Source organism: Macrosteles quadrilineatus, unplaced genomic scaffold (genome assembly GCF_028750875.1).
Source record: "Macrosteles quadrilineatus isolate MER2022 unplaced genomic scaffold, UCM_ALF_1.0 Scaffold_1__1_contigs__length_201487025, whole genome shotgun sequence".
Classification (NCBI taxonomy): Eukaryota; Metazoa; Arthropoda; class Insecta; order Hemiptera; family Cicadellidae; genus Macrosteles; species Macrosteles quadrilineatus.
Genome location: NW_026542594.1, coordinates 182,793,084 through 182,812,733, shown reverse-complemented (window position 1 = coordinate 182,812,733; position 19,650 = coordinate 182,793,084). Strand labels below are relative to the sequence as shown.

The following is a 19,650-nucleotide window of genomic DNA, read 5'->3' as shown; positions in this document are numbered from 1 at the left end:
AGATTCTAAAAACTCATATTTAGTTCTACCTTGTAAGAAGACATCACCTTTTCTAGTTAATGTCTGTCCCAAAGTTGATACATCATCTACAAACTCCCCATCTTTAACGTTACCAATTTTACGGTTTAAACCATTCCAACTATCGTCTTGTAAATTTAAAGTAGGTTCACTACTAGCCCTGGGTTCTGCAGGCTTATTATATGGATTATATAAACGATAAAATTTATCTATAAACATATTTTTATTTAGTAAATAATTCCACTTTCTCTCAATTCCTCAATAATGGAATCTATTTCATTATCCACTCCTGAGTTACCGGCTTGGCGACTTAGCCAAAGAAGTCTTAACCTATCTACAAGCTCATTAGGATCATCCCAATAAATATAGTCTATTTTATTACCAGTCACTTGTCTCAAACCTTCACCAACAGACTTAAATAGAGGTTTAATTATATTAAGATATTTAGTATGTCTATTACTTGAAATTGGTGCACCATCTTTGTAACTCTTTAAATGTCCATTTGTAGCTTCCAAAATTTCTTTATAATTTTGCAAATCAGCCGGAGTATAATCCTCAGGTTCTTTTAAAGTTAACAATTGCCACAAACCTTTTGTCCCCTTGTAGGTTTTATTTGCAATTGTAACATCATCATTGGCAATGTCAACTTCCTTATTTCCAATAAAAAATTTATTTGCTTCTCGTCTAATACCATATGTAGTGTCTGTCATACTACTTTTACTGAGGTAATTTCCTAAATAGTCTGATGCTAAAAGACCAAAATCTAATTTCTGTGGGGTGGATTGCTGTAATGGTTGTAATCTTGGTATTATTGGTATTCTAGATGGAGTCATTGGGAGAATCTCCATTCGAGGCCTCTCTGTTTTGGCGATTTTTTTTAATTCTTGTAATGGCTCTATTAAAGGTTGGAATGTTTGAAACCTCTCTTCAGCCTCTAGAAACTTGCCACGTTTTAAAGCTCTATATTTCTCTCGTATTTGATTTGCAGAGTCAACCAATTCTTGTTGAATGTTTTTCATCTTTTATTTACATTTTATTTATCTCATTTGACAAAGGATTGTACTCAAACACTTTATCATGTATTATTAAACAATATGCAGATGTATTTGCTGGTACATTTTCTGCAGTTTCAATCTCTAATTTAATATCAACAATTCCTTCCTTCACTGTTTCGTTCTGTCTAGAACAGTCTATTACAATTAGTGGATATTTCTTCATAAACTCAGCCCTACTAATCATAGGATCTGGGATAGTATTATAGTAAGTCTCTCTAAACCTCATAAACATCTCATAAGCTTTAGAGACATCTCCATTTTCAAAGTCGAGATTTAAATCACTATAAGGATAATATTCAGAGTTTAGAAATACTTTGAGATTTTTTAACTTACAGTGATCAAATTCATCAGTTCTTTTTCGTGCACTATTATCCCTAGCTGTTTGGAAACCAAATATAATATACCTAGGCTTCTCCAAACTTGAAGATGTCTTTACTGACCATGTATGTCTTGTAGTATTGGGATATGATGGAAGTTCATGCAACTCTAAGCTTCTAAATGCAATTTGCAAATTTTTATTTTGCAATAACATCTTTTGTAATTGTAACTTCTCCCCATCTGATGGTATTACATGTGGCATCACCCATTGAATTGAGTTAAGTATAATTTTGGGAATTGCATCAGCAGTACCACTGGCTGGAGCACTAGTGGTTGTTAATATACAATTCAAATCATTTTTGGATCTTTTCAACACCAATTCTTGTTTGACATTTACTAATACCTTATTAAAATCCTCAAATACACCCATTAACAGTTCTAATGGCAAACAAGTACTAAACTTGCCACTTTTATGGAACTCTTTTAAATTCGTGTCAGAATCAAATGCCACATTTGACAATTTAGTTGTTTTATTGTAAGAGCTCAATATTTTCATAAGACTAGAAATTCCTGGGTTTCTTACAATGTCTATTTCTTTACCTGCGACTTCATATCTAATTTCATCAAATAAGAATGCAAATGCATTATTTATAAAATGACCTTTATCATGATTTTCAATTTCTCCCTTAATATACAGATAACTCCTACATGGGAGAGTTAGCAAATCTTGATTATTAATACATATTCGAATTTCATCAGAATTATTTATTGCTAAAGTGTTATGGGGAACATAGGAGTGATTTGTAATTTTAACCACACTATCGTCGAATTGGGATTTCCCTGTAACGTCTAGAAAATCTTCCATTTTTATTAATAGAAAATTTTAACTTTAGTCCTATTGACTTTAGGAACCTAGCATTTTGTATACTTATAGATAAATTCTTATAAATTCTCATATCTTTTTTATATGACAAGTAATTGTAGTTTCTTCTCCATTAAAGTCAATTGCCTTGTCATGCTGATCGGCAAATGTAATACTGACAACATCTAAACTTCTCTTATTTACAGGAAAATATATAATATTTCTTGGAACTTCAATAATTTTGTAGCCAGGAGGAGCTTCTGGATAAAAGCTATGTATGGTGTGTGATTTGTTTCCATTTAAATAGGACCCGTTTGCAATATTACATTTTACTCTAATCACATTTACATTATTAATGTTTATTTTATTTGTAGATTCAAACTGTACACCAGGAGTAGAAACACCTTTAAATCCCAATAAAACAGACCCTAAACATGGTTTTGTAAAATCAAACACGTGGCTAGAAAGTAATGTCGCTTTCATAGTTTTATTATTAGCTGTAAGGAAAAAGTCTGGGATTTGCTTTTGAATTTCCTTTGCAAGCTCAACCACCTCATATGTTCCTTCAGAAATTTCTATTGTAACTGGAGCTTTGTGGTCATAATAGAAAACATCATCACCTTCTCCAATGGTTAATTTGTTGCCTTTAAGTTTATTTAATTTTGGAATAAGCCCTTTGAATAAAAGTTTGACTTTAGTATTAATTAATGCTTCTCCATTTTTATGTATTATAACTTTAAGTTTACCATCTAATAACTGGTTTAAATCATCAACTAAGATCTCTCCCTTTGGTAATGTTTTTTTCTCTACTTTGTAATATGTTAAAGTATTTAGAGGTTTTTTCACATTAAATATAGAATTATAACTTTGAAAATCAACTAATCCAATTACATAATCATCATTTAATTCTATGGGAGGAAAGAACACTGACTTTAGCTCTGGCTCTGTACCCGAAAATGTTATAGTAAATGAATCCATTTTTATAAACAAAAATTTTTTATGAATGATAAACACAAAATTCCACAAATAGAACTATTTAAATCTTGTATTTGATCGGTTGTATAGAATATTTTATGTCCCTCAAAATATTTAATTACTTCTTTTGGAGGTTGGATTCCAAATGGGTCAAAATAAATTACAATATCTTTATTTTTACGATATGCTGTCCAATGTGTGCCAGATGAACTGTCTAAATTAACTATTCCGCACTCTTTTACTTTTGGTGTTAGATTTTTTAGCTCGTTTTTTAGGTACACCCCCCGGAAGTGAGGCACGTCTTTTGCAGCCTCTAACAGCTGGTAGTTGTCCATCTTTTTTATTAAATTTTAATCCCATTCCCATTTTTGCTTTTGCCTTCATCAAATTTGTCACCGCATAAGCTGCAGCTCTTTCAGCAAGATTTGCGTCATTCGCCGTTACTCTAGTCCAAGCTAAGTCTGCTAATCTCATGTCTGCTTTGTTCCGAGCAGCGGTATCGGGATTATTCATGTAGAATATGTCATGCTCTTTACAATAAGAGTCTAACTTATTTTTTGGAGGTACATTTTTGGCTAGATTTTGACGTATATTCGTTCCAGGTCCACAGTACCGATATGATGGTATGTGAAGTGGAAATGGAAGATTATTTATAAGAGTATTCAATAGCCCTCGACCCCTGTAAGGCTTTAAGAATAAACCTTTGCCTTTTTTACATGTTTTCTTATTATCATTTTTCACCATTTTTATTATATAAAAAATGTCTTTTATTCAACAAAAACATAAATTTAAAATAGTACATACTAAGGAAAATATACCAAAGAAGTTGGGTCTATTTCCTACCAATATTCGATGTGTTATTTGTGGTCCAAGTGGAAGTGGGAAGACGGTTGTAATTTACAATTTAATTGTAAGAAAGGAAGGATTAAAATTTACAAACTTATATTTAATATCTAAATCTTTAGAACAAGAAAAATATAAAAAAATGATTGAAATATTTAGTTTGTGTGACGAAGTGAAATTACACACGTGTACTGACTGTGAAATCACACCAAATGATGTAAAATCACAGTCAGTTGTTGTATTTGATGACATAAATAGTCAAAATATTACACAATTTTTTTCAATGGGTCGACATAAAAATATTAACTGTTTTTACTTGTGTCAATCTTACAGCAAAGTACACAAACATTTACGTGATAATGTAAATTTCCTAATATTATTTAAACAAGATGATTTAAATTTAAAACATGTATATAAATCATGTTGGTAATGACTTTTCATTTAACCAATTTAGAAATCTCTGCCACCAATGCTGGGATAAAACTAAATATGGCTTTTTTGTAATAGACAAAGAAAGGTCAAAGAATAATGGCAAATATAGATTTATGTTTGATCAATTTTATAGTGACCAAGCGCAAGCGTATTGATGCCATCTTCTAGAATAAACCTCTTGTCATCGTCAAATGATAGTACTTTCTTGTTCATGGTTAAGGTTTGAAGATGATGATTTGTAGATTTAATTCTTGTCACATTCTCATAGTAATCTTGCCCAGTTGCAAGACAGTTCAAATAATTTTGATGTCTAAGGAGATGTTTAACTGTAGCACCATCAGCTCCTTTAGCTTTCTTCACCTCTAAAGCTTGCTTGTCTTCTTCATATAACCATTTTAGAGGAATAAAAGAATATAACTTTGGTCTTAAACCACAATATTCATACATAATATGACCATCTAATTCGTCTTTGAACTTGCCTGTGACTTTTTTATTTTTATCAGAGTATAAGAAATGGTCTTTACTATATCCAGAGGTATCAAAATAGTGCAAGTCACTTTCTATTTCCTTGTAAAAGTCCTCTGTAACTATAGAATACATTAAAGAATCTGTATCAGTCATAAGAAATCTTTTGTTCTTAAATTTTGACATATAATTATAGTGGAAATCATACATTATTACTTTACTAATATCCAAAATTGTCATTCCCAAATATATCGGCTTATTAAACTTTACAACTAATTTATTTAAATGTATAGCATGTAAATTGTTATCGAACTTTTTGCTACAGTCAAACCTTGGATTAGTGACATATTTTGTTAATAGTGACTCATCCTTGAGATATATATCACGAAACTTGCGTTGGTTCATAATTGTTCGACCAAAGAGACTATTATTTAACAATTTGTAAAAGTCTTTTTCAAAATCATTTTTAGCACATTTGCGTTTTTCAATATTAAAATTAATATAGGGTGCAAGCCATTTTGATTGTCTAAATTTTAAAATTCTATAGTATTTTGTAGCAACCAAACCTAATTCCTCATATTTTTGTAATGCTTTATAATGTAAAATATATTTAGTTTTGTCATTTAAATTAGGTATTAATTTGCCATTCATTTTCTCAGGTGCTAATGGATAGTCATTATGTAAATCATGTAAGCTTTTATCGTATTTTAAATCAACTTCTAAGATATATCCAAACTCATCATTTTGATTGTTTTTGTAGTCTATCTCATTCGTCCAACGAAATCCATCCACGGGTAGTGTCTCACACATAGCTGTGGAGTATAGCGAGTTACAATCTAAATATATTAAATACACACTTTCTTGATTGGGATCATAATGTTTGCCCATATATCTATTATTGGCTTTAGCGTAACGTGTAGAAATCATACTGACTCCTCCTCTGATTGCACTTTCTATGAACAAATGCATGTCAATATCTTGAAATAATTGTAATTTTATACCAGTCATTCTAAGACAAGCTTCCCATGTTAGTCCTGGAAGTGAATACATATGTACGGGGTCAAGTTTGTAATCCTTTAAACACAGGTCTCTAAATGTCTCAAACACATCAGCCAGTAGCAATACATCTGTTTTAAGATATAAATCATGATATTCTTGTAAATTATGTATATTAAAATGGGTCCAGACATTTTTAGCATGTTCATATTCAATGGGAGAGATATGTTCTTTAGTTAAAGTACTGTAAAATTTTTCAATTGGAGGTAGAGACTCTGCAAACTTATCTGGTCCTGTCATATATTCATAGGGAAATACGCCTTTGCGTTGTAGTAGTGGATTGTCTATGAATCTAAATGTATTTAAATTGGAAGCTAATTTGTATAATGGAAGGGACAGAAAGTTATAGGAATCTAAAAATACTAAATCATCAACAGAGAATGAAATGTACTTTTCCATATCTTTGGCTATGCAATTTAATTTACGATTAAACTTTCCCAAGTGTTGCATAATTAAATGTCCATCGTAATTTTTTAAGTTATGAAAGAATACTGGTATTTTCTTTGTTACTTTATAGTTTAAATTGCAATCATTGTGGGCAGCTCCACGGTATTGGCCATTTGAATGACAATGTTCCCGTACCCTATCAAAATATAGAGGCTTTTCACAAATATGACAATGTGTTGAGTTTTGGAAAGATGCCTCTTGCTCAGGAGTCATTACAAGGGGGATATATATTGCCATTTGATTTTTAATGAAGTCATAAGTCTCAAACAACCTTTCGAAAAACACATCCATAACATTTTCGCCACTATATAACTCTTCAGAAATAATCTTAGAATCTTTTACTACGACAAATGCAAATCCAGATGGAGTATGGTTGTTAGAGTTTATAAAGCACTCAAAATCAGCATAAATTACAAATGGGGCTTTAAGTTGATATTTATAATTTTTAAATTGTAATGTATCTTGTTTAGACATTTCCACTCGTTGGACATCAAAGTTTTTACAATATGTTATATGACACTCCAATTTATCTTTGGTGTAAAAATGTTGTAAACAAAACTTGCAAAAATGCTTTTTACTGTTATCTTTTGTTGACCGTAGCATTAACCTATTAAAATCACGAATTAAACAGTAATGTGATTTACGACCTTGTTGTAATAATAATAGATCTATATGAGTGTTACCATTCAGTTTGGTTCTTCTTAATGGATATATAAATTTTTGGTCTTCAACTCCAAATACATTAACACTTATATTATTCTTTCTTTCAAATTGATCTATGTCAGATATTTTTACGGGATATTTTATATTTGTCATGTTCAACTTACCTACGTAGGGTGCATAGTTAGAGACTCTATTAGCATGTTTAGCATTCCTTGGATGTAAAGCTGCTAAAATTGACCAAAGGAAGCATTTATTATCAACATTCTTTATATTTAAAACTGCTTTTGTCAATTTAATACTTTTTGGTGTGGGAATGTATGACTTTGGAGTTAGGGGCTTATACTTGTAAACGTGCAACTGCCAATATTTAGTATGGTCATAAATCCATCCACTGCCTTCGGCTTGATATTTGTGTATGGAAGCGTCAATCTTTAAAAGGGCATTTTCAATTTGAGGCTTTAAATCTCTCTTCTCAATGGTTAAGGTAGTAAGGCTTCTAAAATCTGCAATACATTCTTTCTCATTAACTAATTTTCCATTTTGATCTATTGTATATTTTATAAATTTGATTCTCCTTACTAAAGTCCATTTTATTGGTAGAGGACAAGACTGAAGAGTACTTTTAAGTTCAGTTTTAATCGATTCACCAACAAATTTAATCATTGTATATGGACATTTGTTACAAGAATTTACATGTCTTTTAAAATGACCAACAACATTTCTTTTACAGAAATTACAAGTCTTATGAGTTTGTAATATATGAGATTTTAGAGCCATGTTATTATCACAGATTATATCACAAACTTTGCACAGTTTCACCTTCATTTTATGTATTACCTTGTAGTGGCGAATCAGGTTGCTTTTTTTGGAGAGCGATGCAAAACAATGTTGACATGTAGTCTTCATTTTTATATATGTAATTAAAAAATAGGTTGGAATCTTCTATATAGTAGAAATTACATTTTGACAATTTCAATTAATGAGAAATAATAATTTGAATTAGAATTTTATATTTTAATATTCAAAACAATTTCATACAATAAGATTTAGCAATTGTAATTTTCTAAATCAAAACTAAATCCAAAAACTTAAATAAAAAATACTTTTTAGCAATTCAGATTGCTGAGTCTACATATATACAGAGTGAGTGTTACCTATTTTAAAGGAGACTTGACAAAATTATATAGTGAATATAATTCGGCTAAGTTTTTAAATAATAACTTGTGCACACTTTTGACTCAAAGTCCCCTGGTGCATGAAGTTTGGCTAAGTTTTTAAATAATAACTTGTACACACTTTTAACTCAAAGTCCCCCGGTGCATGAAGTTTGGCTAAGTTTTTAAATAATAACTTGTACACACTTTTAACTCAAAGTCCCCCGGTGCATGAAGTTTGGCTAAGTTTTTAAATAATAACTTGTGCACACTTTTGACTCAAAGTCCCCCCCCGTGAGTGAATTTGGCTAAGTTTTTAAATAATAACTTGTACACACTTTTAACTCAAAGTCCCCCGTTGCATGAAGTTTGGCTAAGTTTTTAAATAATAACTTGTGCACAATTTTGACTCACTTAAAAATAGTAATAACAAAATAAGTTATTTTTTTGGATAGAGAAGCAGCACACAGTTGACATGTAACTAAAAAACAAAGTTAGCATCTTCTATATGATGGAAATTACATTTTAGACAATTTCAATTAATGGGAAATAATAATTTAAATCAGAATTTTAAATTTTAATATTCAAAACAATTTCATACAATAAAATTTGGCAATTGCAATTTTTTAAATCAAAACTAAATCCAAAATCTTAAGTAAAAATACTTTTTAGCAATTCAGAATGCTGAGTCTACATATATACAGAGTGAGTGTTAGTTATAGAGAAGACTATGTTACCTATGTTAAAAGGAACTCGACAAAATTATATAGTGAGTATAATTCGGCTAAGTTTTTAAATAATAACTTGTGCAAACTTTTGACTCAAAGTCATGAGTGAATTTGGCTAAGTTTTTTAAAATAGACTTATATACATTTTAAGTTCCTTAGTGACTGTTCAAAATACTCTAAGTGTTTAAAAATAGACTTATATACATTTTTTACAAGTTCCTTAGTGACTCAATTCGGCTAAGTTTTGAAAAATGGACTCGGGAAATTAGCTACACTCCTAAGTTAAAAGAAATACAGAGTAGGCCTATGAGTACAAGCATCAATTACGTCACCAATTGATCCCATGACCCGACACGCGACAACATATTACAATAGTCTAGCTTAGATGTCAAAGACTTACCAAAACAAGAAGATCCAGGTGGAAGAGTTAGTGATGATTCCGTAGAATGCCCCCCTTATATACCACAAAATTGTCTAAATTAATTTAGAACTTAACAATGGAAATTGAACAAACTGAAATTGAACAATTGAATAATTGAGGTCAATCAATCAAACATATTTGGTAATTGTCTAAACCTGCCCCAGACAGACTGGCGCCAGACAGGCAGAGAATGTTGACAATTGGTTTTGATTGGGGTCATTAGGTTACACTCACAGTCATTCATTTGAGACAGGCATAGTTTACACATAGCCATAAGCGTGCCCGAGTTCGCGCACAAACCTCACATGATTTTGAAAATATACATGGGAATGGATGTGGATTTGAAATTTTAATGGAGTTTGAACATTTATATAGGCTTGTATTGGACGAGATCCAGGTCTTTAAAAAAGTGGCCAAAAAAAGCTCACCATTTCCAGACGTTATTTTTAGTATTAACAAAAGTAGAAAATTTATATAGAGGTGTATAGGTCGAGAGCTGGGTCTTTAAAAAAAGTGGCCAAAAAAAGCTCTTCCATTTTTTTCTCATTTTTCCCCTATAAAAAGTGCCCTAAAAGTGCCTCTAAAACGCCGAAAGTGGGGTCATATTCTGGTATTATATCTACTCTTATTAGCCACATACAGCTCGAGAAGAGGAACAAGATCCCCTAATCTAACCTAATGCCAAATTAACTGTTTCAAAAGAACTAAAGCTGTCTAAGGAGTAACATACTTAAAAGGCAATGTCGTCAAATTCGTTCTCACCAGTCAGGCACGGCAAAAACATCAGAGGACCTACAGTACTCCTTGTGGCATCCCAACATCATCGGACTTGCATTACCCTCACCATTAGCCCACTCGCTCATTACACTCCAATTAGAGCGGAGCGAACCGCGTAAACGCACCACTGTAAACGTCTTTGTCGGCGCGCGGTCGTGTTACACGTTCGTTTACTACCCCTGGTTTATTAATAGAGTTTAATCTATTGCGACATTAATTAAAGATAAATTCCCTGCGCGCGTTTACGACGCTGAATTATCGTTTTACGACGGACTAATGAGAGATCGGTCGCTTGCTTGTTACTCGTGTAGTCGTATACGATTTACGATAGCCAGTTTGTGGTTTAGAGTTTTAAGGGATATTCTACTTACCAAATTTTTTGTTACTCAATTTTTTGGAAATAATTTAATGTCTCAAGATGTTTTACCATACAGCTATGTACAAAACTGCATCACATTTATTAAACTCATGTTACCGTACTTGGCGTTGTCAAAAATGAAATCTACAAATAAATGCTTATAAAGAAATGGTTAGCTTGGTGATAGAGCCCCTAGAAAACAGAAGTCCGTTAGTGCAATCCGGAATAGTTAGCACTTAGATTGTTCTAAACCAGATACTGTATCGAGCTATCTATAATGTATTGATACATTACGTGTATTACACGTAACATTAAATCGTTAAGACTGGGACATTAACGTAAAATTAAAGACTGGGACCCAGTCTTTAATTTAATACAGCTACTAGGAGGTCACGAATTGTGGATATTTATAGGCATGCACTGTGGATGCGATGCTCTCTGGTGTGGATTAACGTCCGCACGAGTGAGTATTACGACTATCCGCAGTACTTTCCTGATGATTAGACCAATTCGTATATACAAGGCAAAAATGTGGTTCAGATTCCACTATAAACTGTAGGTCCCTTAGTTGCCATTAGCTGTTTGGGCCATTAATTAACAGGTGTGTCTAAGGAATATGTCGGCCATAGTCACTAACAAGACAACAAGATCGCGCCACTCATCCTACACTCATCTCCACTTGGCTTAAAATACCTACTTTGTATGGTCGCAATTTCATCGAAAAGTATTAAAAATACAAAATGCATATCATCAAAGCATACACAGCAAATTCATAGTGAAACTTATATTACGTGAGTACGTAAAAACCAAGGATTTTCACTCTCCTGAGATCCGACGCACAAAGGACTATTTCCCACGGAGGCTGAACAATAGCCTCGCCCGTGCGACGGTCGCACGTGACCAGCAAGGGGCACCCTGGGTGTGAGGCTATGGGAGACCCGCGTACCGACACGCAGCCAATGGGGCACGCGTGTCAATCGGGAAATCGGGAAATGGATTGCAGCTTCCGTGGGAAATACAGTCGGTGTCGGTGAGCTGTCTGTGATTTGCCACTCTAGGAGATGGAAGTATTGATGCGAAAGGGCTACAGAGATACTAGAGATGCTGTGATGACGATGTAAAATGAAAGTCTATCCCTAATGTTAGGAGTACTTGTGAAGTGTGCTATTTTATTTTATTTACCTACGACCGTTTTTTTAACTAGTCGTTTCAGTTCAGTTCTTACAATTGAATAGATTGACTTAAACAGCATTGTTTACTTACTTGACAGCACTTTTTTTTTTTTACACAATGGACCAATTAGGTTCTAGTATTGAGAAAAAAAAGTAAAATTGTAATCCTTCGAAAGTCAGCTGTTCTAATGTACCTATTCAATTGTCAAGTGGTGCATTAGTGTTTGGTAGAATGATTCTTTGCATCACTGCCAGTGACAATGAGAGGTTAAACGAAAACATAACCTCTCTTTGTAGTTATGAGTACTGATTGTTAGTAATTAAAACCCTGTTGTGGGTTTATGAAGCGCACGCAACTCGCGTAATTAGTGTTCACAACACTCGTAGAAGTTTTTAAGGCACTCGCCAAGGCTCGTACCTTACATTTTCTACTAGTTTAGTTATATGTTAGCAAAACGGGAGTGCCGATGGAGACCTGTGGGGGTGCGTGCGTTTGAAGGGACTTGGCCTGGTCTCCATCGGCACTCCCGTTTTGCTAACACTTATAATAACTACACGAGTGGAAAATGTAAGGTAACACCTTTACGCGATCGTTGCGTAAACTATTATAAGCAATCCATGAGTAGCAAATTGAATATGCTCTCTTAGATTTCAATATATTTACAATACAGAAAAGGTTGCTTATTTTTGGAAGAAGATGAGTAAAGATTGAGATGAGCGTTAATTATTTAAATTATAGCTTTGTTCCTTTGTATTGACGATGGTATTGACTAAGATCACCTAGTTTTTTGGTCGGGACCAATTTCATCAAACGCCCAGTGATCAAGGACAGCTGGGTTCTGTTCCAAACAATCAAAAAGCTACTATTTTTTACATGATTAAACCGAAAACATGTTGGGTTGATCGTCAGAATTTAGAATTGACTAATTAATTTTTAGGTAAAGTTTAATATGTAACTCTTTTTACTGAGAGCATGTCGTTTTGTCTAAATAAGTTTTTCCAACAGAGAACCGACGTGGTTAAATTAAACGGATCGATTTACCAGAGACACAGATAGCAACATATAAAGGGGTGTAAATAGATATCTAAAGGGGAATGTACAGAATCTATACATTATATATCTTTGTGACGTTACTTGCCGACATTTTGGTTTAGGTCTATAATTATTTTATTACGTACCCTTAGCACGATAAAGCCTAAAAATTTATAAATCGTGTAATGATTTATTTAGTCTACGCAACAAGCAATGAATACCGTATTAGGCTACATTCATGCTCTTCAACAATATTGAGTTACTTTTACTCCTTTTCTTCATAAGCAAGTTTTGCAATCGATACTTTGAAAAATGTTACTTCAATATCGTCCATTGTCTATGCTACACAATGGGTCTTATACAATTCCCGCTTCAGATTTCGACCCCGCCTCAGCGTCCAGTTCCCAGTAACGCCGATCCGTTCGTCAGCAGGTCAGCGTCGTCTGCAAAAATATACTTCCGAGACGCACAATCAGCTGGGTCAGCATCTGTTTAGTCTACCAATGAGATCATTGTATCGTTATAAGCATAGTTTGTATCAGCAAAGTCTGTCTCGGGATAACAGATGTTTGATTGTTGATTTTGTTATGGCTAGACGATTTAGATTTGTTTTCGTAAGACTTTTCTTGGATTAACTATTTAAATTGAACACGCATATAACTTTGTTACTCCCGTACCACTGCGTTGTGGGGTTCGTTGCATATGCTTGAACACTTACAATCCCCTTAATATTTGTGTCAATATTGAAATAAATAGGGGGAGCGAGTTGGTCTAGTGGTAGCGCGTGGGACTTCGGTACCTGAGGTCCCGGGTTCAAATCCCGCCAAATCGCCAATGGAATATCTAAGTGATAATACCGAAACCCCTAGGTCTAGCCTAATTGTGTGAAAAGAATCCCGGGCACGGGCCTAGAGTCCTAGAAAGAAATTGGAAGAAATAATGCAATTGCAATTTTGTTGTAGTTTGACAAAACAAACTTAAATTTGTCAATAGGCCTCAAACATCTTCAAACGAACTTAAAATTTTTTTTATAATTAGAATTATAAAAATAATAAAATGACTCTTCGGTCCTTGCAGCAAACGTATGTAGGCATAATCACAATCGAGATAATCCGGTGTGTATTTGGCAAGAATTTCATTGTAATTTTATATTGAAACCATTCGAATAGATTTCCCTCAACATATGTATTTTCCTCTTAGTGATTACAGGTTACAATGTTACAGTATTTGATTCCTTTTCGTTTCTGTGGACGTTCACTCTTCTTCAAACACATATTAAAGTTAACTATTTTCAATCACTCTCTGTTATTCCATGAAATCAATCATCTCACACAATTGTATCCATAAAGATGCTCTTCCAGGAAAACTACAAGTAACCACAAGTATGACAAACTTAAAATTTTATATAAGAAACAAATGATCGCTATTGATCGCGGAGGCTGCACATTCTGAGAAATGTGACAACCTGATGTGGAGGAAGTCCGATATCCAACCGGTCATACAGACGATGTAGGTAGACTACGAATAGACACATTACCGACCAGTCGTCATAACTCAACATGTGAACGTTGAAACTCAGGCTGAACAATTGAATTGATGAATTCAGAATTGAATCGATAACGTCATATTAGTTCTAGGATGCACTTCAGTATCCGTCCTACACTCATTCGAATGGAAAAATATCGATCGATATATCGATTATTTCATTCGATATATTAAGTTTGGTTAATTAGGTAACCTAACTAACCGAATGAAATAATCTATATATCGAAAAATCCATTTATCGATATTTTTCATTCGAATGAGTGTAGGACGTAAACTATAGTGCAACATAGTTCCATCATAAACTAGTGCTTGGAACGTGTTGAATGAACCTGTAGAATTATAATACCCCCGGCCGCATCAAACCTGCAGAAAAGGGAATTTCCATTCGTCTAATTGAATTTTCCCTAAAGATATTTATTTTTCCCTTATTTATTCCCTATTTAAAAACAATACGTTTGACGAGTAATTGAGTTTGCTGGTATATTCTGTAATGCAGTAGTATGAAATTACAGTAATAGAATTTGCCAATTTTGAACAAAATACAACAAATCAAACGACAGTTTAGATTTTGTGCATAAAAATAAAATGGGAAAATTATTGTTGGGCAGTTTTTTTAATTATTTTTACAACTTCATATCATACAACAACAATTCGATATACAGTACAAAATTATTTGATTTTTTGAGCCTTACTCAACTGCTGTAATGTAAATTGGGTATTTTCAAGCTTTAATTGAAAAAATTAAATAGATGGCCATACAAAATTAAAACCCCTTAATACCCTGTTACCATGACCCAATCTTGCTGGTTTACGAACTCATAAAAAAAATCAGCTTATTACATTCATACCTAACTTCATCAAAATCTACCAAAAAATACTCGAGTTATCGTGTCCATGGACTTGTAAAAGGCATAGATACGAATTTAAACGAATCGTGTTTTTAGCCTATGTGTACATACAAATTAAAATAAATCGGTCCAAGGTCTAAGTCTTCCGGGCCGCCTACGGTAATAGCCTCTTTCCATAGGGGAATTTCGCTTAAATTGTCTTGCTCCTTTCCTTCATCTATTTATCTTTCGATGGATCAGTTACAGACTATTGTACAGAATCTTTCTGTAAGTTTTATTATATCCACTATCCACTCTAGGAAATCTAAAAGAAATAAATGGAGTTAACCTTTCGCAGAACTATTACCGTCACATAACAATACTTCACAATATAAACATGTCTGGGTGCTGAGGCAGGGGGGATTTAACGATAGCGACAGCGTATGATATAGCATAGGCGAGGCTATAGCGCAGTTAACATACAATGGACGACAAGGTCAACTGGTTCGATGCCGCCAGATATCGCATAATATTGTCGACAGGTTGGACTGATACGGTTTTAAACGATCCTGACACTGCCTTTGTGATTTCCTAGGGGTTTCTTTATTATTATCTCGAATTAAAACAATAAAACTAACCAAGGTATTTGTTTAAAATTGTTTTTCCTGCACTTCGAGTTCGTTTTATATACTCGAGATTTGCTTTACGTCCAATTTTAATTTGCCGGTGATTATCGAAACGTTTTTCAATTATGTATACTGAACAAGGTATTTTTTATATATTTCAACAAGAATGTATTAAACAGATTAGTTTTGAGATTTAACGTTTTTTTTTTATTGTGCGTACTAATCGTGGTTTTATGCATCGTATATTTTATACTTTAATCTTACTTTGGAGTTTTGCTTGAATAATAATTATTCAAGCAATTCAATCGACACAAATTATTTGTGCTGATAAATTTCACAACAAAATAGTATTTAAAATCTTGAGAAATAACATGTACCCAAGCATCAACAAATCCGGTATGGTCTAGTGGCTAGGATACCTGGCTCTCACCCAGGAGGCTCGGGTTCGATTCCCGGTACCGGAAGAAACTTTTTGCCACTGAAAATGCTCACTGTGACTGGGCGTCGGTACACCTTCAAAACCGATTACACCTGGTAGTGCTGAAAGTAATTTTATTATTAGTATGAAATATAAATTTTTTATGTGATAGCCTATTTTATTATTTTTACATTTTTGTAATTGTCTACTGGTGGACTTGTTTAGCTAATTAGTTATCAACATTGTATATTTTATGCACAATTTAATTTTTGTACTATTTATTGATTCTAATTTTGTTAATTTAAAATTACACATTTGCCTATTTTACTACACTTACTTATAAGTAGGCTACTGAAGCTACGTTAATCTATCCACGTACAATGTTTTCAAAAATAGTTAAATACTTTTTTTGTCGATTGAAGTGGCGACCATACAAAGTAGGTATTTTAAGCCAAGTATTAATGGAGATGAGTGTAGGATGAGTGCTATCTTGTAAATCATATAAACTAAGTTATGTAAAAAATACATACACACCGACAGACGGAAAACGAAGCGAGATAGGGCATATGTTTACACGCTATGTTTTTGTTTGTTTTGACCTAAGGAACATAACCACGGAGTTTCTGGAGAGTTTCGAAACACCCTTTATATAGCTGGCATAGTGGTAGAGCACGGGACTTTGGTCCCAGAAGTCCTGGGATCAAATCGCTGCGATAACAGACTATAGAATACTGTAATGTTTACTCTATAGTCTGTGCCGCGACCCTTTATGACCTAGGACTAGCCTGAAGTAATGAGTAACAGTTCTGGGCTAGAGTTTAGCGTACTAGCATTGACTATGAAAATGGTACTAGGATGTAAAGGTGGGACATAACAACAATTTAGAAAAAGTGTTACCACTTGAAGGACTATAGCGCATACACTCCAATGTAAAGCACGAGCAAAGCTAGTTTAAACTAACTAGCATTTTCAGCGAGGTAAGGACGTATCGTTGTGTCTAGTGGAAGCCCCAATCTCCACTGTGTGGGTGTTGTCCTATTTTGGAAGGCAGGTGCTGCGCGGCAGACAGGTGGTAGGCCCGTCAGGTGGCCAGCGGGGCGGAGTCCCCAGCTCAGATTACCCCTAGTGACCTCTCACCCTGGACTTCCATCCTCCATGTTAACTGGAGGGTCAGAGGTGTCCGCGTGACCATTGGTCGAAACATTGATGTCTGGGGATCGGACTTGGGACTTGGGCCTATTTCTGACTTTTAGAACTGGTTAAAAAGGTTTTGTGTAGTAACACTTTTTTCCACAGATCAAGAAATATAGAAATACCGGTAGTCGTTGTTTAATTAGTAATTTTGTGCCTGATGCGATGAATTAACCAAATCACCAAAAAAACAAACAACGATAACTGTACAATTGTAAAACGTGACCATAAAACTGTTTTCAAAAGTCAAAATATTAAAACTTACTTTTTGTCACTGTTTAGAAAGCTGTCGAATTCCACCGACATCTTGCAGCACAACGCTTTCCTAGAATAAAAAGAAAACACTTAATACATTTTTTTATTAAAGCAATTGTTTTTATTATTTCAGTTTCAAGTTTTGTTTAAGTATTTAATGTATTTATGAATTTTAAATTCAGTAAAGATAATATTTAAAATGGTAACACGTTATTATCAAAAGTCTTATAGCAGACAAATAATAACTAGTTTTTATTATCAGTCACAGGTATATGTGTGTAAATTTGTGTGTAAAGAATTTAACAAATAATAGAAATAATAAGGATGTAATTATTTGTTTGATTAAATACAAATTTTAAGGAATAAAAATACTATTTTATCTTAACCATACACACAATTGAAAGTGTTATTGAGAATGTCTAAATTAAACTTTAAAGTGCATAGTTCCTTACCTATTATGCGACGATGAGCAATTTGTGTTGACCATGTGACCATCTGAAACAAAATGTTTAAATTAACAATAAGCAAACTACCAGTTTTTACAATAAATATTTGTTTCGTCATACTGCACAAAACAGTTTCAAAACGTGTTTTGCTGGATTGAAGTAGCTCATTTTTGCATAGGAGTAAAAATCAGCTGGAGTCGATGACGTAATGAATACTGTTTATGAATTTGTTTACTTCCATTGTAAGCAATCGATTGTATAGATTGTTTGAAATCGATTGGAGATCATTGTTGCTTTGTTGTCGACTGGATTAAAATTTGTTTACGTTAAATCTAAGAAGATCCTAAGCTCATTTTCCTTAAACTTGAGCTCGTGTCGAAAAAAGTTACTTTACGAACAAGAGAGGAAATATACTATTCTAGTTTCATTCTTTGTCACTACCAAATCCCAACGAATTGTTTAATATTTTGTTTGGTATGAGGAACAGAAATAAAGATATTGTCTGTCTGTTTTCTGTGGTCCTACCGCCGCGCCATGTCGACGAAGACGACGTTCCGAAATAATTGTACCGCGACCACAGACACTAATTCCCAACCCCAAAAAAATCTCTCATTTCCTGACTATATGGTTTAATACCGACAGCATTGAATATGATAAGCCACTTCATCACACCCTAATGTGTCATAATCCTAAACCCTCATATCGAATAGCCTAACTAATTTGTTTCGATTCAAATACTGTATAAATTTTTTTCGCAAAAAGTCGACTTTTGTCACGATGAATAACCATTGCAACACTTCCACTGGAAGAATAGAGCCTTCAGTAGGTGTAAGTCACAAACAGTAAATGTCCTTTGGATTTCAAGAAATAGGGCGTTTTTTACGCAACTCATATATTACATTACTGTGATACAATGTTAAACGACAAAACAACCTTATATGTTGGTATCCCTGATTTTTTACTTCATTGTCGATCAGCTGATATGTATTGTTGCATATTTCTCTGCTGTTAGTTATCTGCTGCATACTCTCTCTATTGTTAGTGTTTCTGGAATATATTGCAAGTAAGACCCAACATGGTGTTTTCACAAGCTATAATAGAGTATGTGTTGTACGTTCTACGTTTTTTTGTTTAATTTGGATCCGGTTTCCTTAAATTTTCGTTTATTTACTATGTACAATACTGTAATCACGCCAAGAAACTTGATTTCCAACCTTTCTTGACATAAAACCAATGATTTACTAACTTACTCTTCTAACACTTTGAGTTTGGCGAAACACCATATTGTGTCTTATTTAAAATAAATTCCCAATAGTACCAAACCTTATAGATAACTATGGAACAATGCATACCAGCTGATCGATAATGAAGTAAAGAAACAGGAATACCAACATAAGTTGTTTTTGTCGATAAACAGTATCTCGCAGTACTAACTTTTAATTTACCTCATTTGCGTTAACAAAAATCTTGCATCTATGAAAGTACCAATGTTCTTTGGATTCAATTTCCTACAATCTTATACGATTTAATTATTCCCTATCTTAATAACACGACGGAAACCCCCT

At 33.5% G+C, this 19,650-nt stretch overlaps 1 protein-coding gene and 1 non-coding gene across 2 annotated transcripts in view; one reads left to right on the top strand and one right to left on the bottom strand.

Moving 5' to 3' along the window:
* The window catches only part of LOC128991345 (fringe glycosyltransferase), a 106,283-nt gene that overhangs the window by 62,800 nt on the left and 23,833 nt on the right, over window positions 1-19,650 (bottom strand). Inside the window, exons 4-5 of the mRNA XM_054414155.1 lie at window positions 18,092-18,134; window positions 17,650-17,709 (exon numbers count right to left, since the gene is read on the bottom strand). Coding sequence (XP_054270130.1) covers window positions 17,650-17,709; window positions 18,092-18,134 — 103 coding nt within the window. The remainder of the gene's footprint in view (window positions 1-17,649; window positions 17,710-18,091; window positions 18,135-19,650) is intronic.
* Window positions 16,168-16,239, top strand: Trnae-cuc (transfer RNA glutamic acid (anticodon CUC)). Its single transcript has one exon. It is a non-coding gene; the product is annotated as a tRNA-Glu (tRNA).